This window comes from Colossoma macropomum, unplaced genomic scaffold, assembly GCF_904425465.1.
Source record: "Colossoma macropomum unplaced genomic scaffold, Colossoma_macropomum, whole genome shotgun sequence".
NCBI lineage: Eukaryota > Metazoa > Chordata > Actinopteri > Characiformes > Serrasalmidae > Colossoma > Colossoma macropomum.
Genome location: NW_023495003.1, coordinates 25,737 through 52,172, shown reverse-complemented (window position 1 = coordinate 52,172; position 26,436 = coordinate 25,737). Strand labels below are relative to the sequence as shown.

The following is a 26,436-nucleotide window of genomic DNA, read 5'->3' as shown; positions in this document are numbered from 1 at the left end:
TTATTTAACTTAATGCAAAACAATTTTCGGTGCATCCATAGAAATTGATTGTATTCTTTTTGCCCCTAAAAAAAAAGTCTAAAAATGTCAGGTGATCCAACTGCTCATGTTCATTAAGTACATTATCAAAAAACGTAATTTTGTTACATAAAATTGTATTTTTATGTTGATTTTGTTTTAAAACTTTAAAATAACAAAAGTCAGTTGAACATTTTTCTTCACTGACTGTTACTGACAGAACTCCAGTGATTCATATGCAGAGCTTTATATCAGATTTATACCCAACTAACCAAACCACTTTATAACCAAAGTTCCTGATTATGTTTCTCCTCTTAGTGCGCATGCATATATATATGTGCGCGGCACGGTGGCGCGGTGGGTAGCGCTGTCGCCTCACAGCAAGAATGGCCTGGGTTCGATTCCCGGCCGGGTGACCAGGGTCATTTCTGTGTGCCTGTTCTCCCCGTGTCTGCGTGGGTTTCCTCCGGGTACTCCGGTTTCCTCCCACAGTCCAAAGACATGCAGTCAGGCTGATTGGACATGCTAAAATTGCCCCTAGGTGTGAATGTGTGTGTGACTGTGTATGTCTGTCTGTCTGCCCTGCGATGGACTGGCGACCTGTCCAGGGTGTATCCTGCCTTCCGCCCAATGACAGCTGGGATAGGCTCCAGCACCCCACCGCGACCCAGATGGATAAGTGGTTTAGATGATGTATGTATGTATATATATATTGCATTGTTGAGTTGAGTAGGAGAAAAACCTTTTTTCAGGTATATATGTTCTGTAAATTCCACTTTCATAACATAATAAGGCTCACAGGTAAACTAACTCAGCAGTTGTATCATGTAGTAACATGAGTACAAGTGTGTCAGGTCAGCAGTGTTTCTAGGCTTTTTATATACGTCAGTGTGATGGCTGTATTAAACAGTGGCTGTGTGATCTGCTGGTAGACGGCCAACACAAACTGTGCCTCAGCAAAGTTTACAAGTATTTGAGTTGAAAGTTGATGATTTGTTTATATAAGCAGCCAAAATGTCTTTGTTACAAATGACCTTTTTATCTAACACCTGTTTATGTGCAGATGTTACAACTTACCCCATGTTAAGTTGTTGGGTTTAATTGTAACAGACAGAGACTGTAACAGTCAATGAACATCTGGTAAATCAGTGCAAAACAGAGTGATACATAAAAAATATCTGCACTGTAAATAAAATAGAAGATATATTTTGTTTAGAGGACAGCTGTAATATATTTTTGGTGAACTTGTTCATAAACATGTTCAAAAAGTATTTTGTATTTATATAGGGATGTACAATGAGAGTTATGTGATTGTTGTTTACTTTGAGTTATAACAGTAGTGACCCCTGGTCTGGTTAGTGCTGTTCAGTAAGGTCTAATTAGCCTCCAGTCCTCATCCCCTGGTTCAGTTCTGGTAGAACCGTATCTAATTTGGATATACACTGTTTGCTCCTCCAGAGTTTCTTCCGAAATGAAGGTGTTAATAGTGGGTTTGTGCTGCAGTAACAGCCTCTACTCTTCTGGTAAGGCTTCTAGATGTTGAACATTGCTGTGAGGATTTGATTGAGCATTAGTGAGGTCAGGTACTGATGTTGGATGGTCAGTTCTGGATCAACAATCATCCCAAAGGTATTAGGGCTCCATCACTCCAGAGAACCCAGTTCCAGTGCTCCACAGCCCAATGCTGGGGGGCTTTATACCCCTCTAGCCCACTGGACATGGTGACCTTAAGCTAATGTGCAGCTGCTCTAGAGTGTCCCATTCAATTGGTCAGTACTTCTCTATGGAGATTATACCAGCTTTTTCAGCAGTGGGTGACTCCACTAACAGGAAGGGATGTTCATAAACTTCTGGACATACAGTATATTTTGTCTGTATTTTACATCATTTCAAAAGTTATTTTTTATCTATACAGACTGGTTTACAATAAATTTTATGTGATGTGCATGTAACTTTGTAACTAGCTTTACTTTTAGTGTGTAAATATGTATAGACAGCTATGATTTCATATGATTTAAGGGTTTTTATCTACAACACTTATAATGGTCACAGATCACTTTATTTTGCATGTATACTTTCAAAGCCTTTTTCTGGTTCTGTAAATGATCCGCTTCATGATCTGTGATGTAATGACTGTAAATAGAACCGAAAGCAGATTATTAAAGCTATATGTAGTGCCTGTCAAACACCTTGAATGAATGTAATTATGTAATAAACATAACAAAACATCTCTGAGGAAAACTATAACTTTGTCGGTTGATGTGGGGGATGTGGGTTGTTAGTGTGTTATTATGTGAGGGGGAGTGACTGGAAGCCTGTGGACAAGATAAATCTTTTTTTTTTACAACTGCAAATTTATACTTCAGTCTTTTTCCAGTACAAAGCTAAATGGCTAATTTATACTTTTCAAGTAGCATATAAAACCCCTGAAGTATTAAAGCACTCAAAACGTTTTAATGGTTTAATGTTTTTCTGCTTCAGTGGTTTATTATAATTATATTCACATGTAAATATAAATAAAAACAAATATATACATAATTACAAACACAGTCAGTACATCCAAAACAACACTTTTTTTCTTATTTGTCCTCTGTAGAACCTGATTAAAGGTTCTGAAGGTCCGCCTGCTTTGTTTATTTCACATACAGTCTGCTCAGCACAGTGCAGAGTACACTGTGGTTAGTAATAAACAGAAGCTTTGCTGCCCTCTGGTGGTTAAACTGAACTTCTGTCTTAGGTACTGTTAGTGTGGTATAAACACTGAAAAACGTTTTGGACTGTAGTTCAACACAGAGTGACACAGCTCCATACAGAAAACCAACTTTGACCTGAAGCTCTGTATATGAGCATGACACCAAGTACAGACGTGTTCAGTGATCCAGTCTGTTTCCTTTCATGATGGTAGAAACCTTATTAGAATGACTGGTGCTCTCAATGTCTACAGTGCAGACCTCTATATTTTATTAGAAGACTTTGGCAAATTTCAGAATTAAGTTATGTCAATATACAAAACAAACTGAAAAATTAATTAATCTTATTGTGTTTATTTACATTTCTTTAAATGATAATATGAAATGAGGAAAATTACAAGCCTATGACGATATTCAACAAGGATATAATGTGTAGTTAGCTAGTTTAAAGCTGCACTATGGAAGATTTTTCACACCACATCATACGTCTTTTCATAGTCAACATCAAACACAGACTCAAAAAGAAGCTCTAGCTTGATGTTTAAGTCTCAAATGATCTCAAAATCAACATTAGACTGATGAAGATGTGATGAATATAGTAGATAATTCACTCACATCTATACACCCATATCTATAGATCACCAAGATCTTTCAACAGTCAGTTTTGTCTGATAGTAAAAGTAAAATGTGAAAAGAGTGTAAACAAAAATAAAGTAATGAACACTTCCACTGTTTTACCCTATTTAGCCACCAGAGGGCAGCAGTAGCAGCAGTGTTAATTACTCTCAGCATTATGCTGATCAGACTGTACCGGCCAATAAACAGAATAAAGTAATGAAATAAAAATGAACTACAGTGAGGTGTCCAGTGGAGGAGAGCAGGGATGGTTCTTTAGGTAAAGTCAGCCTTGTGGAAAAAGACACTTCATCCTTTTTCACTGCCAAAACACATCCTCATTTGAAGAACACTGGCGCTGTAAGATGAATGTGGAGTCAAGGGGCCTCGAGGAATGTCTACAGTGAGACTGACAGGTGGTGAAAATACACACAGTCAGTTTTGAACCTTATTTATTCATTGAATTGTTACTGTGATTGCACTGATTATATCAGCTGTAGAAGTTGGCCCATGTAGTATATTATATAATATAATACAATATAAAACATAGATCATTAAATCCACCTCCTTGTTTCTACACTCACTGTCCACTTTATCAGCTCCACTTACTATATAGGTGCACTTTGTAGTTCTACAGTTACAGACTGTAGTCCATCTGTTTCTCTGATACTTTGTTAGCCCCCTTTTACCCTGTTCTTCAGTGGTCAGGACCCCCATGGACCCTCACAGAGCAGGTACTATTAGGGTGGTGGATCATTCTCAGCACTGCAGTAACACTGACGTGGTGGTGGTGTGTTAGTGTGTGTTGTGCTGGTCTGAGTGGATCAGACACAGCAGTGCAGCTGGAGTTTTTAAACACTGTGTCCACTCACTGTCCACTCTATTAGACACTCCTATCTTGTCAGTCCACCTTGTAGATGTAAAGTTAGAGACGATAGCTCATCTGCTGCTGCACAGTTTGTGTTGGTCATCCTCTAGTCCTTCATCGTTTTCTTGAACCTTAATTTAACTGACAGACATACAAATAATTGACTTTTAGTGTTTTGGTGACCAAATTGATAGGATTTTGTAAATATAAACAAATATAAACACACAAAAATTGTAATGGGGCATAATAAGAGTCCCTTTCAAGAAGGAAGGGTCTTCACTGTAAAGCTTGGTGGGTTCATGGGAAGCTCCTTGACTCCTGTCTGCATGTTTACACTCTGTTGTTTGTTGTTTATTCATTTATTTTTTAACTTCCCCTCAAAGCTCTTATTCTCACGCTGTACAGCAGCTTTAAGGCCTTTGTCCTGTACATTAAGACAGTCGGCTCTCAGGTGAGCTCCTCTCATGAGTGTTGGGTTCACAGGTTCTGTTCAAGAACGTAGATGATATTCAGGTAAGGCTGGTTTAAACCAACAGTCCAGCCACAGTGAAAAAGCTGACCATCGCTACCTTTGTTGTGAACATATAGTACTGCTTAAATGTTTGTGCACCCTTTATCATTTTATGAATGTCTACTAAAATGTGACCTGAATATGATCAGATCTTCAATTAACTCATAATAATAAATAAAGAAAACCCAGTTAAACAAATAATGTAAACAATCATACAGTTTTTCATTCATTTACTGAACAAAGTGATCTAGCATTAAATGTCTTTGTTGGCAAAAGTATGTGAACCTCTGCTTTGAGGAACCGAAGCAGTGATGATGTCAACCAACCGGTTCCTGTATCTGCTGATCAGCCCTGCACATTGACTTGGAAGAGTCTCGGCCCGTTTCTCCTTACAGAGCTGATTCAACTCTGTTATGTTGGTGGTCTTTTTTGCATGAGCACCACAGCTTAGATTCTGATTCTGACCTCAGTCCCAGTTTTCAATGTGGATCAGCAGGAGAAATGCTGTATCAGGCACAGAAGAACTCTGAAAAGTGCTCTAGTTCATGGAGGAGTGGACCAGAATGGACAAGAGTCTCAGAATAGACTGGTGTAATCCTGACCTGACTGGACTGAGACTGTTATAAACACAGCACATGCATGGAGCACATGCACCATGCATTAGAGAGGAAATGATGCGTGTAACTGTTTGTCTAAACTTTATTCTAGTTTATTGCAAGAAAACCTCATTTGAGAATGCAGTGCTGGAGTTGAGTTTGGGCCACACAGTGTCTATTGAAACACTGTTCAGTGTAGTTTTCCAGCAGATGGTGCTTTTTAATAACGTCACACTAGTTTATACTGGCCAGATTATACTGGTTAGATTAAGCGACCTCTCATTCATGGGATATTCTATGATATTTATGTCATAGTCTGTGTGGGCGTCTTACCCAGCGTTACATTTCAGAATGTATAATATTTCTATTCTGTAATTATTTATCTTTCCAGCTTCGTCCACTAACTGCTGCTTTATTTGCTTCTACACTGATATGTATGGCCTGTTTTGATGGGTCACTTGATTCTCCTGATCCACCCTTGATCCCCACTTCCCTAAAACATCAGTAAAGAAAGGAAAGTAAAACATTCAGCCTGTCTGTACAGAAAGAGAACAGAGGTCACAGCACAGCAGAATGAAAATACCAGCATTTTGATTTCAGAAGGTGAGTTTATTATGGATTATAGCAGCGTAAGCAGTGTTTTAGGTTCTGATCTGAATGTCAAATTTAACCAACTATTGAACGGTTTTGTAAAATGGTGACGGTGAAGCTCAACAGTAAAAGAGTACAGATTAAATAAATCATGACCATTTCACATAAATCATGTTCTCTTAATAAAATACCTTTTGTTGTAATACTATTAATAATAATAATGATCGCACTATTGGGTTTGTATTGGTTTTAAAACAAAGGCTTGATGGTTGTCTTGTCAATATAGGATTCCTCTACCTATTCTATTTCATTATTAGAACAACATTAACATAATAAACCTCAAATATCTGAATAGTTTGATGCTTTTGATTGGTGACAACATTGTAATACAAAAAGATCTTAATTCTGGACTACAAGAACAATCAGACTTAGGCTAGTCTCTAAACTAATCGTCAGAGCCTCAAGTTTACTGGGAAATAAAAATGACGACTCTGCAGATACGAGAGCTCTGTGGGTAAAAGACGAGATCACGAGAACTCAGATCCGTCAGCTGACTTTATATCTCCTTTCAGTTGAGGTCGACAGATGGAAGCTCAGTGTGATTGTTACTGTAATTAAATTAAAGTACATTAATTGAGACTAAATGAGGGAGTTTTTCTCATGAACGTGAAATGCTTATAATACATTGCTACTCTTAAAAAGACGGTTCTACCAGGAAGAGTCGGGAGTGAAGAAGACCATTTTAACCCTCGACAGGACTGAACAAGATAACTCTGTAGAAATCAAAGCATCTTTGGCGTAGGCCCCGTCCTCGGTCCAGGCCTTGGGGTGCCCCTCGCAGATCCTGTCGGATCAAGTACCCCCCCCCAGACAACAAGACGAGGACCAAACTGGTGGTGGTGGGGAGGAAGGAGGGGAACGTGGGAACGTGGGCACCTGAAAGCAGCAGAATAGGTATGTAAGTTGAGTCATTTTAGAGACAGATGTAGGCCAGTGATTGGTCGGGAGTGGCCTAATGAATGAATGAAGTTGCGTTCTTCCTGGAAGAACCTTCACAAAAGCTTCAAGGGTTCTTTAGTAAAGACAACGGAACTATATAGAACGGTCCTTCAGATAGATAGAGCATTTGTTGCAGCTACGTTTTTTTTATATGGAACGTTTACGGAAATGGTTCAAACAGGGTTCTTCTGTTGTTACGATGTCAAGCTTATGACACCAGCATAACCCTTTTTGGTGCCACACAGAACCATTTTCAAAAAGGTTCTATTTAAACCATATACAACACATTCTCCATCAAAGTGAAGAACCATTGTTCTATATAGATCCATTTATGCATGCAAAAGGTTCTTTGACTGTTTATGTAGAACCACTGTCTTTACTAAGAAACCATTGAAGAACCATCTTTCTTAAGAGTTTATGACATGGAAGGTCAGAAGAGAACACTTATATGTGAGGTTTTATTCGGTTAGAACTATGTTTACTATGTTAGGCAGCTTGTTTAATATTGACAATATGGAAAAACTGTGTTAACTGTGCATTATTGACTTAACATACTGGGTTGGTTAAAATACTGCACACCAGTACTTTATCTTACACTCATTTGAGGAAACGATGTTTATGGCATTTTAGCAGACACAATTATCTGGAGCGACTTTCACACAGGCAGACCAAGGTAGTGTTAGGAGTCTTGCCCCAGGACTCTTATCAGTGTAGTGTAGGGTGCTGGCCCAGGCAGGAGATTGAACCCCAGTCTAGGCAGAGGTGTTACCTACTACACTAAACCAACCACCAGTTCAGTTCTAATGTGCCCCTGTTTTTGTACATTGGTGAAAATAACCTGAATGAGTTTCCCGTTCAGCAGAATCAGTGATTACACTAAATGTGTTTCTCTCCATAACAGCCTCACAGAAGAGGTGGCTGCTTCCTAAACGTACAGCTGTTTGTTTATGGGCAGTTTTACCTCATTCTCTCCTTAACATGATGAATCAGACAAGCACAATCAGTAACACAGGCATACATTTAGGAAGCACCCATCTCTTGTCGTGAAACCAGCTGATGTTGCAACATGTACTGATTTGCTGACCAGTGGGCAGTCTGTCTGAAAGTGGAACTCCATTGAAACATCAGTTTAGAAGGGCAGTTAGAAGAGGATCAGACCGGATTGACCAAATTCTAACCCCACCTGTTAGTTACCAGGGCTTTCCAGCTACTGCAGATGTTTGTACCTTTGTACTATGAACCTCTATTATCTCATTTCTGTCCTTTCCTTTTCTTTCAATACATTAGAGGAACAGATGTTTATGTATCAATATCCAGTTCTGTACTAAAGTAAGAGAACATCTTTCATTTTTCACTTTTATGAAATGAGTGCCAGTTATAGACTAGATTTTATACCTCAACTCAGTGAGCTCATATTCAGCAACTTTCTGCTCCATAAGGACAACACAGTGTCACTGGGTTTTATGGAAAAGTCATTCTCAAAGATGTGCAAATGTTTGAGCACCCCTGGCCAAATGACATTTTGGCCAGGGGTGCTCACCACCCTCAGGATAAGAACTGCTGTTTTACACCATTGTGAGCTTTTGAGAGATGCTTATGAGCGCCCACTTGTGGAAATGAGAAGACATAACACGGGACTTAGAAAGCCAGCATTTACTGTCTTTAAAAACATTTAAAATTACACCTTAAAATTACAAGACAACAAATTAGGGCAAAATGAACATGTTATTTCTGATCCCAGCTGACAGCCCTAGAGTGGAGATGCAGAGAGAGAACACATGCAGGGAGAACCACTCCGTGACTTTTTGAATTTTGATGATTATATGAAAATGTTTATCTTTTAAATGTATTGATGTGTTTAAGCTATCAGAAAGTAAGACGTACAGTAACATGAGGGTAAGTGGTGTTAATCTATGGAAATGATCATATACATTATAGTCAACTCAGTGACCCCCTGGTCAGTACTGATGGTGTGTGCGTGTGTCTGTAGGTCAGTTATGCAGTTCTGCAGTTCTGCTCTCTGTGTCCTGATCTTATTAACCACTACATTCACTACTGGTAAGAACACCATAAGAGTTTTTAAAAGTACCTTATAAGAATTTTTGTTGGTGACTGTAAAATTTTTCCAATGGGTTCCTGCATCATCTTTTTGCATATTGTTTTAATTGTTTTCCTCTCCCTCTTCGTGTTGTCTGGCCTACGTTTCATTGTGTGTTAACTTCATAGTTAACCTCCTAGCCACACTGTTGTTGGCTGTTAGTGTAAGTTACCATGTAACCTACTGCTGAGTGTAACGTGAACTCAGTAACACAATAATAACTTAAGGAAATGATGTAGATTTAACTGATCTATTCATTTTGCATTCTTAAATTAATGGAACATAACTGTATTAAGCTGAATTTTAAAGTAACATTTAAAAATGATTCATCCAGTAAATTAGAACTCATTTGTGTGATTGCTGCTTAACACACTAGAGTGAAACCACTTGACAACATTTTTAAGTAAAAATAATGTGTAGGAACACATACAGAAAGGTAGATGTAGAACATGGTGGAACACATACAGGAAGGCAGATGTAGAGCATGGTGGAACACATACAGGATGGCAGATGTAGAACATGGTGGAACACATACAGGAAGGCAGATGTAGAACATGGTGGAACACATACAGGAAGGCAGATGTAGAACATGGTGGAACATATACAGGATGGTAGATAAAGAACATGGTGAACGCGTACAGGATGTTAGATGTAGAACATGGTGGAACACATACAGGAAGGCAGATGTAGAACATGGTGGAACACATACAGGAAGGCAGATGTAGAACATGGTGAACACATACAGGAAGGCAGATGTAGAACATGGTGGAACACATACAGGAAGGCAGATGTAGAGCATGGTGGAACACATACAGGAAGGCAGATGTAGAACATGGTGGAACATATATAAGATGGTAGATAAAGAACATGGTGAACATGTACAGGAAGGTAGATGTAGAACATGGTGAACATGTACAGGAAGGTAGATGTAGAGCATGGTGGAACACATACAGGACAGTGGATGTAGAACATGGTGAACATGTACAGGACGGTAGATGTAGAACATGGTGAACACGTACAGGATGGTAGATGTAGAGCATGGTGGAACACATACAGGACAGTGGATGTAGAACATGGTGAACATGTACAGGATGGCAGATGTAGAACATGGTGAACACGTACAGGAAGGTAGATGTAGAGCATGGTGAACAGGTACAGGATGGTGGATGTAGAACATGGTGAACACAAACAGGATGGTGGATGTAGAACATGGTGAACACGTACAGGAAGGTAGATGTAGAGCATGGTGGAACACATACAGGATGGTGGATGTAGAGCATGGTGAACTCGTACAGGATGGTGGATGTAGAACATTGTGGAACATGTACAGGATGGTAGATGTAGAACATGGTGAACACGTACAGGATGGTAGATGTAGAACATGGAGGAACGCGTACAGGAAGGTGGATGTAGAACATGGTGAACACATACAGGATGGCAGATGTAGAACATGGTGAACGCATACAGGATGGTGGATGTAGAACATGTTGAACACGTACAGGATGGTGGATGTAGAAGATGGTGAACATGTACAGAAAGGTAGATGTAGAGCATGGTGGAACACATACAGGATGGTAGATGTAGAAGATGGTGAATACGTACAGGATGGTGGATGTAGAGCATGGTGGAACACATACAGGATGGTGGATGTAGAACATGCTGAACACGTACAGGATGGTGGATGTAGAACATGGTGGAACACATACAGGATGGTAGATGTAGAACATGGTGAACACATACAGGATGGTGGATGTAGAGCATGGTGGAACACGTACAGGATGGTGGATGTAGAACATGGTGAATACGTACAGGATGGTGGATGTAGAGCATGGAGGAACACATACAGGATGGTGGATGTAGAACATGGTGAATACGTACAGGATGGTGGATGTAGAACATGGTGAATACGTACAAGATGGTGGATGTAGAACATGGAGGAACACATACAGGATGGTAGATGTAGAGCATGCTGAACACGTACAGCATGGTAGATGTAGAACACGGTGAACACGTACAGGATGGTTTGCTGTTTCAGAGTTTTTAGATCTTTTGTCAGATTTTTCTATGATACACTGAAGTACAATTATAAGCATTTCATAAGTTTTTTAACTTTTATACAAATACATGAAGTTTATGCAAAGACTTACTATTTACAGTGTTGAACCTTCTTTTCCAAGACTTCTTCAATTTGCCCTGGCATGTTGGATATCAGCTTCTGGGCCAATTCCTCACTAATGGTAACCCCTTCTTGCTTAGTCAGTGCTTTCAGTTTATCACAATGTCTGTGTTTTTGTTTGTCCACCCACTTTTTGAGGATTGAACACAGGTTCTCAAAAGGATTGAGATCTGGGGGAGTGTTCTGGCCATGTACCCAAAAGTTTTCAATGTTTGGCATGACACAGGACTCATGGTATCGCTCACCAATTCTTCTTTCAACAATAATTTTTCTAGATGTCCTGAACTGTCTGAAGAGGTCTTCAATCAGAGAAGATAACTTCTCCAGTCCTCTGCAGTCCAATCCCTGTATTTCCAGCAGAATGTTAGTCTGTTCTTGATGTTTTTCTTGGAGAAAAGTGGCTTCTTTGCTGCCCTTGTTGACACCAGGCCATCCTCCAAAAGCTTTCACCTTACTGTGCATGCAGATGTACTCACACCTGCCTGCTGCCATCCCTGAGCAAGCCCTGCACTGGTGGTGACCCGATCTCATAGCTGAACCCACATTAGGAGACAGGGAGGTAACCATGGTTAACAGAAGAAGACGATGAACTCAATCACCACCCCCCTTTTAAAGCAACTAGTCTGCTTCAATCAGCAATGACAGAGCGATATCAGCTGCCTTGTCCTTGTTAACACTTTCTCCTGAGCTAACGAGAAGATCACTGAATTGTTGTTAGCAAGACATTTTGTGGCAGGGCTGAAATGCAGTGGAAATGTGGGTTTTGTGATTCAGTTCAATTTCATGGCAGGGAATGACTTTGCAATTAATTGTAATTCATCTGATCACTCTTCATAACAACCTAGAGTTAATGCAAATTGCCACCATAAACTCTGAAGCAGCAAACTTTGTGAAGACCAAAATTTGTGTCTGTACAGAGTGTACAGACAATAGATAGTAGAACACATTAAAGCCTACAGTAAAATAGCCAGTTCTGTTTCTACAGTTTTCTTACACTGAAGCGTATGATATTCATGCTGATGTGATACCATTATTTTTGCCAAGACCATTTTTAACCAGTTCTTTCTTATTCTATTTTCAGTGTGTGGAGCAGCTCCCACTGAAGTAAAGGTGAAGCTTAATGACTCAGCGACTCTCCCATGCAATGGCAGATGTTCTGGTTTGTTCAGGTGGTCCCAGAACTCTAGTGGTGTTGTGGCTCAGTGTAACCAGACTTCATGCCTGTCAGTAAAAGATGGATTTGAAATGTTCCATAAACAGTACGAGAAAGGGAATCTGTCTCTCATCATACCTGTAGCTGATCTCAGTAAGAGTGGCGAGTACACATGTTGGTGTGATCATAAGACCATCAGTGCTGTGCAGCTTCACATTGACTGTAAGTGTTCATCTATTTTTTAGGAAGTGAATTGAGTTAAAGTGTGTTGAGTTGTGTGCTGTGCATTAACATAATACTTCACAGCTCCAGACACAGGTGATCTGGAAACTGCTAACTGGGTCATTAATGATAGTTTTAAGTGTATTAAGATTATTTGATTGTCTAGGTGAGGCAGCCGTCCACCACAGCAGTGCCTCTGTTCTGAATCCATATCCGTTTATGCACAAGTAGTTTGCTTCAGCCTGGGATACGACTTTTGAAGTCCTAACAGTTATAAAAAGACTGGATTTTAATGCATTCCCACCAATTCTTGACTATTTTTGGGGGCAACTGAAATATTGGGGGTCATATATTGAGTTAAATTAAAGCCAAAATATATTGTATTTCCTGAATTATGATTAAAGGCATACATTAGATCCTGAATATAAATTTATTGAAGTTTGAATATAAAAGGTGAATTTTTGGGGTTTTGGTGCATCTAGTTCCATTTTCAGATGTGCAAATTTGTGTTTTGCCCATATTTTGTACTTTTCATTCATTCAGATCTTGTACAAGTTTAAGTTTTGCTCTCTGAAAACTGGCAATATTATTGCACTGCTACCAGAATCACAGTCGTACAGGGTCCCATGAAATCTGTACCTTACTTGTAAACTCTGAACTGTAGCACCAGTGAAAACTGAAAGTGGTATTATTACTGAGTGAGGAGGATAAAAACAGGCAAAAATATGGGGAGTGTTTTCTGCTGTGAGTCGCCTTTAAAGCCTGAAATAATCATTTAAAAGTCAGAGGCGTCATTTCAGGAGTTTTTCACACCACGCTGTATGTCTTTATGTATTAACGTCACACACAGACTCAAAAAGAAGGTCCGCCTCGATGTTTCGGCCTCAAATGATCTCAAAATAAACATCATACTGATGAAGATGTGATGATAGGAGAATTTCCCTCTGGGATTGATAAAGTGATCTATCTACCTACCTATCTAGAAGATGTGCCTTTTCTAGAAGAGTTTTGCCTTCTGAAATTTAAGACACACTCGCTTTTATATTTTAAAATTTTGGTCTTTTTTGTTTTTTTCAGCCAACATTTTCTCTTTCTCTTCTTTTTTGTCTTTTCTCAGCCAAAAACCGAAAGCGCCATTTTTTTTCAAAGTTTCATGTGAGCATTAACTGACCAATAAATCTGTATTTTACGTACATCAATCATGTGTATGGAGCAGTAGCCACACCAGGAGTTACTAATGAAATTTAATCATGAAAGTCAATGTTTTAACCTCCTCCTCTGTCTCTGTTAGCTGTTCCTTCAGTAAAGGTGAATCTTCATGGGAATGCTACTCTGCCCTGCTCTGTGACCTGTTCTGGTTTGTTTACATGGGTCAGAAGTAATGATGATGTTGTGGCTCAGTGTGATCAGACTTCATGCCAGTCAGTAAAAGCTGGATATCAGATGATCCATGATCAGTACCTGAAGGGAGATCTGTCTCTCATCATCACTGACGCTGATTTCAGTATGAGAGATACATATGCATGTGAGTGTGATGGAACAGCTCTCAGAGATGTGGAATTCAGCATTAATGGTAAGTCTGTTCATCTGTTTTCTTCACTGACTGTTTCTGACAGAACTCCAGTGATTCATATGCAGTGCTTTATATCAGATTTATACCCAACTAGAGCAAAGTTCCTGATTATGTTTCTCCTCTTAGCTCTGAATTCTACAGTCCAGATAAGATCCAGTGAATCTCTGGTGCTGGATTTGGAAACACCAGATCCAGTGGAGGTAAACAGCACAGGTTTAGGCAGTTCTCCCAGTGGTCAGATCTGTACAGTGGATGGACGCTCGCCACAGTGCAGTGGTGATTATAAACATAGGGTGTCATTGTCACCTGCTCTTGAGCTGAACGAAATGAAACTGTCTGATAGTGGAGTTTATACCAGAACTAAAAAGGTCCTTCATGTCTACACAGTGACTGTCCAAGGTATGATTTTAGTGAGATTATTACAGATTCAGTGTTTCCCTGAAGACTGTTTATAACTAGTATTGATGCGTAAGGTTATTTTGGGAGGGCAGGATGAGCCGTTAGTAGTGCGAGATTTTTACATCTTACGTTAGAAACCACTGTTCAGGAAACTGCTGGACTAGGAGGGATACAGTTTATCATAATAATAGTAACAAAACACAGTTTCATGGTTACACAGTCTCACAATATTAAGCAGGTGGTAAAAAATGTAAAGGAAAAAAAAATGAAATATGAACATCATTTAATTTAACATGTTACATTGGTTTTATGCCTTAACATTAATTTTGAACCATTTCTATACCCTTTGAACTGCACATTTGTTTTTTGGGGGCTTTAAAATCCATGTAATGATTAAAAATTGAAAGGAAGCAGAAAGATTTAACTCTTTACCACATTGGAATTCTTCCTATAAATAGTAGCCTAATTTGTTTTTCTGACATGATGTGGTGATTGACTTTGGAGAATCGTGCATGGTAGCTGGAGAAAAAACCAAACATATCTAATTTGAGAATGATGTTTCCATAAAATATCATAGCTCAGTAATATTCCAGTGCCACTATTGGCTAAAATAGAGTGCCTGAAGGAAAGAGTGAAAAAACAACTTTGTAGCTGGCTGAGTGAAGCTGCTAAGTGCGCTAACTGTATGAGCATCATATGATTATACGCTAATAGAGTAAGCAGACATATTGTTAGGTTCAGAATAGCTGAGCTGTGAAAAAGCCATCAGACGTCTGCAAAGTTGTTTGGTTTATTTATGTCCAATAACACCATATTTTGTTTGTTTGATAGTCACCGTGTGATATTATGAACTAGAATGCAGGTTGTGTGCACAGACGTGGACCGCAGAGCTACCAGCGCTATGAAGTTCATGTCTTGTGTGCACACAGAAACGTGAAGAAGGCTGTAATTATCATGATGAAGGGGGTCACAGCTAAAATAGACTGAGAACCACTGGTTTAATGAACTGTAATTCAGTCATAAATACACAGAAATTAATTTGAATCTGCAATATGGAAAAGTGAGCTGTGAAGTAACCGTCTGATCACTCACTGTGACTCATCTGTACTGTGAACTTTAACTGTGTTATCAGTTCAAACTCTGTTTCAAATCTTTGTGTGCTCTTGTTTTGTAGATGACCCGCCCAGTCCAGACAAAACAGCGAGCGTGCCTTGGTTGTGGTTGTCAGTGGGTCTGAATGCTGTGTTTCTAGTTGTGTTTGTGGTTCTGGGAGCCCTAATATGTAGGAAGAAAAGTAGTCCATGTGGAGGAGGATATGAGATGAGATGTGTTAGAAGAAATGGAGAAGACAATCACAGTGCAGAAGAACAGAACATCCTGCCACCTGACCAAGAATAACCATAGGAGAAAATGATTCATACACCAGCTAGCAAGAACTGTGGGACACTGATAGCTCAGTTATGACTTAGTACAACACTGACTGACCAGCTCATTCACTGTACTTTGATTAGCCACACTGTCATTTTTTGGACTAACATATTTTCACAGTTCATAAACATTTTCAATCTTTCCATTTGTTTACACCAGCTAACAATTATGTACATGTTCTTTTGATATATTTCAGCTAAGCTTTTACTACAGTGAATATCACCAAGCTCATTAAAAAGTTAATGAAATTAAACATTAATTTAGCTTTGTGTCATTGTTTGGCCTTTTTCAGTGGAAGGAAACAGTCTGATAAAATCAATAATGTAACATCATAGTGTTCATCCCTCAATACAGGTGTGCCTCAGGGTTCAATACTGTCTCCGTGGCTTTTTTCTCTCTACACCAATGATCGGGTATCTCTCAGTGAATCTGTTAAAATTGTGAAATATGCAGATGATACCACAATAATAAGTCTTATCACATAATAATGAGAGTAGTTAACAGCAGGAGGTGAATCGATCAGTAACATGGTTTACTAACAATGACCTCCGGCTCAATACACCAGAAAAAGTGGAGATCTTTGTGGATTACAGGAAGAAACAGAATGTAAAAACTCCACTGCAGTTTTGGGACAGTCAGTATCTGCTGTAAAATCTTTCAAATTTTGGGAAACTTGCATGAGCGATTCTTTGAAGTGGAGCATTAATTCTAATCACATATTGAAAAATCTTGACAAAAGATGTTCTTTTTGAGACTATTAATAAAATACAAAGTAAGAAAAGATCTACTAGTTAAGTTTTAGTCCATTATCGAGGCTGTTCTTAGAAATGTACATATTCAAACTCATTAAATTGCAAGGTAATGTTGGTAAAACTTCAAAGATAATTGGAATATCGCTTCCTTCTGTTGCAAAGAAAGTTTGGAAAAAAAAAAAAAGCATTTTCAAACCACACAGATCCATAAAAAACAAGACAACTTGTTTTATAAGGCGAATTTAAAGATAAGATTTGCAAAAATTGAGAAAATGCACTTTTGGAAAGATGGAAGAGTTGAAGTGGTAGTCTTTGCATTAATGTACAGGGTGGACACATTGAGTACTAGTTTTCCATTTATCTCTTTTTTGAAGTCCATCATCATCTCCGCTGTTTTGAGTGTACCTCAAGTAGTGACTGCTCCAGAAGACTAGTTTTTTAACCATCATCACGGCTGAGATCATGACTGTAGTGTCATCTGCAAACTTCAGGATTTTGACAGAGGCGTCTGTGGAGCTGCAGTCATAAGTGTACAGTGAGAAGAGCAGTGGAGAGAGCACAACAGTACTGATTGTTCATATAGTCTATGACGCGTTTGACCATTCGACTATCAAATATGAGTAAACTAGTTAGCTAGGCTGCAACCCCCTGTCCTGAAAAAGCCAGGTGCTAGACTCTAATGACGTAAATAATTACTGACCGATTTCTAATCTTCCATTTGCTGCTAAGCTGTTGGACACGATATTTGCTACACAGTTGTAGTGCCACCTAGAGGGCAAATAATTTATATGAGCCTTTTCAGTCCGGAGACTGCACTTCTAAGGGTTACTAATGATCTCCTGGGTGTAGCTGATTCAGGAGCTGTTAGTGTGCCGATGCTTCTTGATCTTAGCTCCGCTTTTGATACCATATCTCATTATCTCATCTCATATTCCAGATCCGCCCTTTCCTGGCTTTCCTCATGTCTTCACAGTTATAGATAGATAGCAATATGTAGCTATTCAGAATAATAAATCATCTATAGTGTCTGCCACTAAAGGTGTTCTGCAGGGCTCAGTTTTAGGTCCACTGCTCTTTACCATTTACATGCTGCAACTTGGCCATATAATATGCCATTATGTCAGTGTCCACCTTGCTCAGCCTGTACCACCACCTGCTTTATCTGCCTGTATTCATGACAAAGTCATGGATGAGTTTGAAACTCCTGTTTCAAAACGAACTTTTAAAAACTGAGTTGCTTTTAATTGGCTCAAAGGCACGGATATCTAATTAATCTGTAGTTGGCATCAATATTGATGGGATTCTGATAACACCTTCTCCCCACGACCACAGCCTGGGCTTTATCTTTGACAAAACAGAGTGTGGTCATTCACATCAATCCTGTTGTTAAGACAGCGTTTTTCCATCTTCGTAATAATGCTTGTCTCTGACCATTCCTCAGCCAAGATGATGTAGAAACACTTTTGCATGCATTAGTTATATCACAGCTAGACTACTGCAGTGCTCTTCTATCTGACATCCCTGTCAAAGCCCTCACTAGGTTACAGTATGTTCAAAATGCCGCTGCTAGGATTGTCACCTTTTCAAAGAAGAATAATCATATCATTCCGGTCCTTCAGAGTCTAAACGGGTTACCATGTTTAGTACATGGTTCTCCTTACTACATTTAAAACTTTGCATGGTCTGGTTTCTCATTATTTGGCTGAGCTTCTTTATCTTTATGTCCAATCTGGTACTTTAAGATCACAAAATTTACGCCTTCTTCATGATCCAAGGTTTAAATTGGTTTCTATGAGTGGTCAAACATTTAGTGTAGTAGCTTCCAAATATTGGAATACTTTCCCAAAGTCTATTTGGGATGCCACCACCCTGTCTTCATTTAAATCTCTGTAAAGCTTTACTTGTTCTCACTATGTCATTCCATTTATACTTGAAAGTTTACCTGTGTTGTCTTTTTGTTGTTAACTGTTTATTGAGTTCATGCTCTTTGATTGTAAAGCATCCTTAAGCATGGAAAATGCACTATATAATTAAAAGTGATGATGATGATTAACTTAATGAGTTAATCTGGTTTGGACAGCAGGAAATTCATGAATACATGGATGTTGGTAGTTACAAAGATAAAAGTGACTGAAGAGGACAGAAATTATGCTTATGATACTATAGGTATGTACACAGATTTGTTTAACATCCAGCTCAGCAGGTAGCTATTAGGCTACTTTAGTAAGTGAAGGTTATGAACTTACTGCAATATCCAAAGCTTTATTTCATTTTGGTACAGGTTGTGCTAAATTACATTGCAAAAACATGAGAGACATAGTGTTTTGCATGAATGACAATATAAATATTATGTGAATCCAAAATCTATTACGAACATTAAAGTGGTAGGTTTTATGTTTAACAATGAAGAGGTTGTATTGACAGAGGCCCATTTAGATGAGCTAACACCAGAGTTGTGGACACAAGTCAAACCCGAGTCATGAATTTGATGACTCAACAAAATTGAGAAAGACTTGCGACCCGACTTTGACTTGAACAACAGTGACTCGGACTTTGACTCAGTGGAAGAGACAGGCTTCAACAGAATAAAGGCAAAAAAATTCACTTATACAATTATATAACATCTACACACCATTACTGGACAATGCATTGCAATACTGTACCTTGGACAACTCAGTTTAAGCTCAGTTTAAAACAAACCTTATACATAAGTGTCCATTTATACTAGCAGATGTTTTTTTTTTACTTTCAGTTTCACTTTGAATGAGAGATGTGAGTGTGAAATGTTGTCTACTTCATTCCACGTAGTTTAACTTGAAAAGTTCCTCACCTTGGCAGTGTTACTCACAGTTTGATGAAGATACCACTGTAAAGAACACCAGGCGACGGAGCAGCACAGAAGTACTAAGATCCTTCAGCAGCAGGCCACCAGGAATGTTGAGGGTGAAGCTCTTACTGTAGCCATCCTGCCAGAAAATGGTAAAGCTGACTGGTGGTTTATGAAGATGTTTAATACTGTGTGATTTCACAAACACCCCGTAAAAGCTATGGAAAACCCAAAGAATAGAGAAAAACATTAAAACAAAGCTATATTTTAGCTCACATAGTCTCTCAGCTCAGATGAGGTAACTGAGTCAAGGACTGAACATGTAAGAGTGAGTCTTACTCATATCCACACAAAATTACACCTGACCTGCAAAACAAGCCACAAAACAAAACCAGCAATACAGAAATCAACGTATGTGTGACTGTAGACAGTCATAACAGAGCCGTTTCCGCCTCCACAGGAGTATAAAGGCTAACTCACATTAGCACTAATACAGTGCAAAATAGAGCTTTCAGCTAATTAGCCTTACAAAACCACAACTTCAAACATGAGTGTGTTCTGCTAACATGTACATTCAGGCTATCTGGGTATTTCACAAAGCGAGATTTCTCAGTTAGCCAGATTGCTTTAGCTCAAAGATGATGATGATCATCCAAAAGGAATGTCCCTCAGTTCTTTCACTATTGGACAGGCTTAAGTTGTCTTGCTAAACTGAGAAATCCTGCTTTGTGAAATACCCCCCTGCGCAAAATTACTCCAGCTCAAATAAGGCTTTAGATAACTCATTTCTTTTAGCTTAACATACTGACATAATAAAAAATAAGAAAAAAGAAGACGAAGAATAAGAAAAAGAAGAATAACTGCAACAATAACAGGTCTCAACTAATATTGCGTTGACCTGTACTAGGCCTACATCTTCTAACTGCAAATTATGGTAATTATATTCAATTGAATTTTTTATTTAATTCCTTTGAAAGCACAATAATTTGACATAGTCAAAAAAGACGAAATCCAGATGAGTAACTTTAGTCATAGCTACTCCTGGTTATTATGTACGTAAGACAGATGTGTAAGATGTGAGTAACCTGTAAGAAAAAGATATGTATGAGATATATATCCTCACTGTGGTCAAGACTTATTAAAAGTGAAAATGTAGTTCTGTTCAACACTATCCTGTACATTCTTTATCATAATCATCAACGTAAAGATGTGGTCCCATGTAAAAGCTCTCATTTTTTTACAGACAGAGCCAGTTCAGAGCACCGACCTTCAAAACATAATTGTTAATATGTGTTAAATAATTGTTAAGTTTAATTATCTGAATTGTGTTCAACTGACTAAAAGCATAAGAACTTCTTGTTTTAAAATGTAAGTCTAACTCTGACGCACCAGTTTGGTTCTGAGGCAAACAGACTGTGGACTTTTCCTCCTTTCTGTCAGGAGCTAAACCACTCACTGTCTCTGCACTACGTCTTACAGTACAGTGTTAGTATTGTTAGATTATTATTTGTTAGTGATGTAATCCTCTGTGGTGGAAACAGTTTGGTGAAGTCATTTCTTTTCTGTAAATATTTTACTTTAACGTAACGTTAGCTAAGTTAACTTGTTATTTTTATGCTTTTTGTATACCTTTAGCTAACCCAGTTAGCAAAATTTATCTGGCCCACTTGTGGGCCACATCCTTGGTTGAGTTCTGGCCCAATTCTGGCTGGGTCCCCGGCCCAGATCTGGCCCATATACTGTAAAACGAGAAGAACTAATGGATGCGGCCCAGATGAGGCCCACACACTATAAAATTAGTACAACTAATGGATGTGGCCCAGCTCTGGCCCATATCCTGTAAAGTGAGTAGAACCAAGGGATCTGGCCCAGCTCTGGCCCATGTACTGTAATGTGTGCAAGTTTAATGGCTGTGGTCCAGATCTGGCCCACACACTGCAAAGTGACCATATTCAAAAGGTGTGGGCCAGTTCTGGCTCATATATGGCACACAGTTACAGCTGACTACCCACCTTTGCCCCGGCCCGGAAGTGGCCCTCAGAATGCCGCACTCATTTATTGCAGAACGTGCAAAATATTAGTAATAGTTCTTCCTAATAATCAATAAGTGTTGACAAAAGCCATTTCAGAATGAAAACTCCATGTTGATTTTGTAAAAACAGAAAGCTTCACCTTTGTGACAGGTCATTATCTGTAGTCTTTGTGTGTACATCTTCCAGGACATATACTGCTGGTCGTTCCGCAGACCATCTGCCTTTTGTCAAAGAGTATAATATTTTCTGCATTCATAAATACATTTCTTACAATATTTCTGCATTCATTCTAAACAGTGGCGGATGAAAAATTCTTGAGCCAAGCGGAGAGACCACTGAAATAGAGGCTGAATCTTATATCTTCTTTGGAGCACTGTTTCAGTGGGTTTAAAATGTAATTTCTCAGACATTTTATTTTACATCAACGATGACAAAAATGTCTGAAAAATTATACTTATAATTATAATATTATAAGCAGTCTGTGGAATGAAAACAGTTGTGTATGTCCCTAAAACATAGGTGTCAACCCATTCAGTATGTCTTTATAAAATACGTACATTCCTGAGATCAAGCCAACTGTGTATGTGACACTGTTTTGCAATTTAACTTGATCAACAGCTACTTTTTCTGATTCTGTATGCAATAATTACTGAAGTTTTTTTTAGTACACAAATACAAAACTGGATAATCTGCTGTATCACTAATGATTTTAAATGCATGATTTTATTCTATATTATGTTAACATGGACGCTTTCTGGGATTTGCATTGGATCCCAGTTCAGTAAGAGGTGGGTTTAGAAATTTGCTCCATCATGAGCTTACATGGGTATATTATGATCATTTTGCTTCGTTTTGCATACATTCGTTTTTACCAGTGCAGAATCCCTTAAACAAAACAAAAAGCAAAAACATTTAGAATATATTCAGACTGTTTATTGTGTATCACAATTAGAAACATTTTCAAAGTAGAAAAAATACTGATGCACAGAAGCAAACACACAAAGGCTAGTGAATACACGAGATAAAACAAGCAATGTATGTTTTTTGTTAATTACATAACCTATAGTAACATAATAAATAATCTAAGTTTGAAGTGATTTGTTGTTCAAAAATGTATTTCAAATACTAGACAATGTGTAAGGGTTCAGCCGGCCCCGCCTGCTGCCGGCAGAGGGCAACGGCGGCAGGGTGTCCAGCCTGCGCCGCCTGCTGCCAGCAGAGGGCGACGGCGGCAGGGTGTCCAGCCTGCGCCGCCAGCTGCCAGCAGAGGGCGACGGCGGCACAGGGACATAACTTCAGTGAACTCCAATTCCCAGAAGTCCGCGGGCTGATTAGGCCCAACGCGACACACCTGCGGACTCCTCTACTTAAGGTCAAGGCAAACAGTGGTGTTTGTCACACCTTTGTAGAGGGGTGACCGGTACGGTACTTAGTGAAAGAAAAGGACAGGACAGGACAGGACAGGACAGGACAGGACAGGACAGGACAGGAACTTCCCCAAAACTAAAAAAGAACAAGAAAAGAGGGCTGAGAGAAGAAACTGCCCCAAAGCTAAAAAAGAAAAGAGGGCTGAGAAAAGAAACTACCCCAAAACTAAAAAAGAAAAGAAATTGCCCCAAAACTAAAAAAGAAAAGAAAAGAGGGCTGAAAAAAGAAACTGTCCCAAAGTTACTTAAAGGAAAAAAAAAAAAGTCTGCTTTCCCTTCGTTCTTGGAGTGGAAGTGTTTTTTGTTTTCCTATTATCTGTCCTTTCGCCTCTCTAGTTCAGCCTTTGTTTGAGCACGCTGCTCTCAGCGTCTCTTTTGTGTGCCGATCAGTACAGCGCCGGTTCGAACCTGGCTTTGGCTCACCTCATATGCATGTTTCAGACTCACAACCTAGTGCCACAAGTTACCACCTAGTTTCCATTTCTGCACTTGGGTCTGCCTCCCCGCCGTCCCGTAACACAATGACAGTTATTCAGTGACCTTAATAATAATAATAATAATAATAATAATAATAATAATAATAATAATAATAATAATAATAATACTTTTTCAAAATACTCGTTCTAAAGTAAAAACTTACCATTTATAAACATTCCTAAAATTCTACATCGCTTCCTGATGCCTGAGAAAAGAGGAAAAGCATTCAGCTATCATTTACTTCTTTAACTGACTTCCAGATAAGTTTTTGTGTTACACAGTACAACAAATCCCTTTACCTGACAATCTGGAGCAACACCACAATCAGCATTTCCTGAAGTTCCCTCTGCAGACTGAATGTGCTCTGTCTAATTGGAAGTTGTTCCACTGTAAGCAGGCACAGAACCCCAATAACAGCTGGTCTGGAACAGAACTACAACTGCAAGATCTGAAATCAACAAAGGTTTTGTTCTAACAAACATTAAGAAACCCATAATCAATAATAACCTACTTACGGGTAGAACTAATGTAAAGCACTCCTGACAATGAACACTCAGCCAGGAAATATCACCTCAGGTGAACAACCACAGCACCTGTTTTAAACTGTTTTCTTCTGGTTTTACTGACTTACACAGAAGGGTGATGTGTGCACATAAGAGGACTTAACACTGCTGTCAAGACAATGCACTAGCTCCGAGCTAACGTTAGTTAACTACTCTGAACATTTAGCTAAAAGGAATGTTAGTTAACATTATTCATGACGAATTAGCAACGAAGGACAACATAAATAAACCTTGAACTGATTGACCATTTCATTAATCTAGCTAGCCTGTGCTTTAAGTGTTAGCTATAGTTATAACTTCATTTTCCATACGGGAACAATAATTAAAAATAGTTAATCTCACTGAACTAAACTTGCACGTCACAAATTATGTTAATGTATGTACATGTGATTGTTTAAGTATATCACTTATTCTCTTGTTCTTTGTCTTCTTAAAGAGACATTGTCTTCTCTTCAGCCCTAGCTGCTGGCGTGTCCATTTGAGAATGATGAACTTGGGTGGGAAAATATGTTAAATGAGGGTTTTAACCCTTACAGCGAGTGTCAGCTGTTTTCTGTAAATTCAGTAATGGGCCACTTATGACATGCCAGACTTGGGCCAAAAGTACTGAGACACAAATCACCGAGCATTGGTCTGTCACAGCATTAAGGTGCGGCCCTCTTCCTTCATCCACACTGTTGGACCACAACGTTTACGCCAGAATTGGCCCTTAAAAGTAAATGAGTTAAAACCATACACAGCTGTTCAGCATCAGGCCCAATTCTGGCCCGCACTACTTTCTTGTTTTATTGCCATTTCACATACAGACCCAGTTTTTTTGGAATTGGGTTTGTACTTGATGCTGCCAGTTTACTTTTTCTTTGTTGTAGTTTTATATATTTATTTCATTTTGTCATGAGCCTAAATCAACAGTGAACTTGCCAAGAACTCCATATCTAATCATTTTTGGTAAGAAATTGACATCCAGTGTCTGAAACTGGACGGCTAAAGTGGAGTTTCAGAGTTGCCAGTTTATTAGGTATGTATTTACACTCATTTTCCATTTTATTAGCTCCACCAAACATATCATCACTGCCAGAATAAAGCCTCGTATCTCCTTTTTTATTTATATTTTTATTTTTTTTCAATTATTATTTAGAAATTGATAACACCAGTCAACTTTGCATAGTCAATTTCAAGAGTAATGGACCAGTAGAAATGTTCCAAAATTACTGGGAAAAATATTTTCCATTAATTTTCACGTGTGTGTGTGTGTGTGTGTGTGTGTGTGTGTGTGTGTGTGTGTGTGTGTGTGGGGTGTTTTTTTTCTTTTTTTTTTCCTTAAAATTACCATTTTTGGAGAAGGTTTTGTCCCGAGACCAACAATGCAATAATGCAACAATCCAATAAATGCATGGAGGTCTTTTTCATTGATGAATGGGGTTGGGGATGATTGCTATACTGTACAGAAATATATTGTAGCTAAGTATGCCTGTGGTGGGTTTACCTGTTTATTATTTTTTATTTTTTATTTTTTTTGCTTAATTTTCTGCAAGAAAGTTTGACTTTTAATCCACTTTTTAAGAAAACCTGATTTGATAATGTCATCATTTTTGATTGTTTGGTTAGCTTCATGTTGAAAATGAAGGAAAAATGTCTGACTAATTTACAGTGATCACTATTGGTGAATATATTTTGAAGAAATCCATTGTACTTTTAAATGTGTAGGCCTGTCATGATTGGAGGCTGTAGGCTGGTAGTAAATTGGCTAGTTTTAAATAAGGCTGAGAATTAATAGCCACATAGCAGCTCTCTGGGACAGTTCTAGTATGGACTGCTTACAAATCCAGGCCACTTGTGTTTAATTTGCAGTCCAGATTAGGCCCAGTTGTGTGCTTCACTTTTGGCTGACACATGGCCCTAATCTGGTGTGTACATGGGCCACGTCTAGCAGCCAGGAGCTTTCATAAATGTGTGTAAAGACAGACTGCAAGGCTAGATGCTTGATTTTATACGTGTCAGAGACTAAAAGAAATGCCTAAATTCAATGGTTAAGAGTGTATAGCAATATCTATGTTCCTATAGTGTAGATATAGATAGATAAACACACTTTATTATTGTTTATTGTAGACATTCTCCTCAAGAAAACCTAACTTTAGCATGTAAAGTGCTCACGTTCCCTTGAGTTGGGGCCACACAATATTTATTAAAACACTGCCTGGTGTAGATGATCAGGATCCCAGCAGATGGTGCTGTTTAATGTCACTAGATTATACCAGCTAGATTTTACTGGTTAGATTAAATTACCTTTTAATCATGGAAGATTCTGTATTATTTATGTTTTTGGGCATGTGTTTATGCATCAGTTGATTCTGCTGACCCACACATCCCTGCTTCCCTAAAACAAAACTAAAGAAAAGAAAGTAAAACATTCAGTTTGT

At 38.6% G+C, this 26,436-nt stretch overlaps 1 protein-coding gene across 6 annotated transcripts; it reads left to right on the top strand.

The window, feature by feature from the left end:
- The first annotated feature begins 5,808 nt into the window (after positions 1–5,808).
- Positions 5,809–16,159, top strand: LOC118800810. Of its 6 annotated transcripts, XM_036560950.1 has the most exons (8): positions 5,809–5,901; positions 6,592–6,843; positions 8,879–8,946; positions 12,244–12,272; positions 12,423–12,537; positions 13,829–14,110; positions 14,237–14,509; positions 15,684–16,159. In XM_036560950.1, exons 3-8 carry the CDS (start codon positions 8,886–8,888, stop codon positions 15,905–15,907), a joined length of 984 nt encoding a protein of 327 aa, XP_036416843.1. In that variant the 5' UTR covers positions 5,809–5,901; positions 6,592–6,843; positions 8,879–8,885; the 3' UTR covers positions 15,908–16,159. The 6 variants fall into 6 exon arrangements, with proteins under 6 accessions (XP_036416843.1, XP_036416844.1, XP_036416838.1 ...); XM_036560951.1 differs by having other exon boundaries at positions 12,244–12,537; positions 14,237–14,310; XM_036560945.1 differs by having other exon boundaries at positions 12,244–12,537.
- Positions 16,160–26,436: the final 10,277 nt, after the last annotated feature.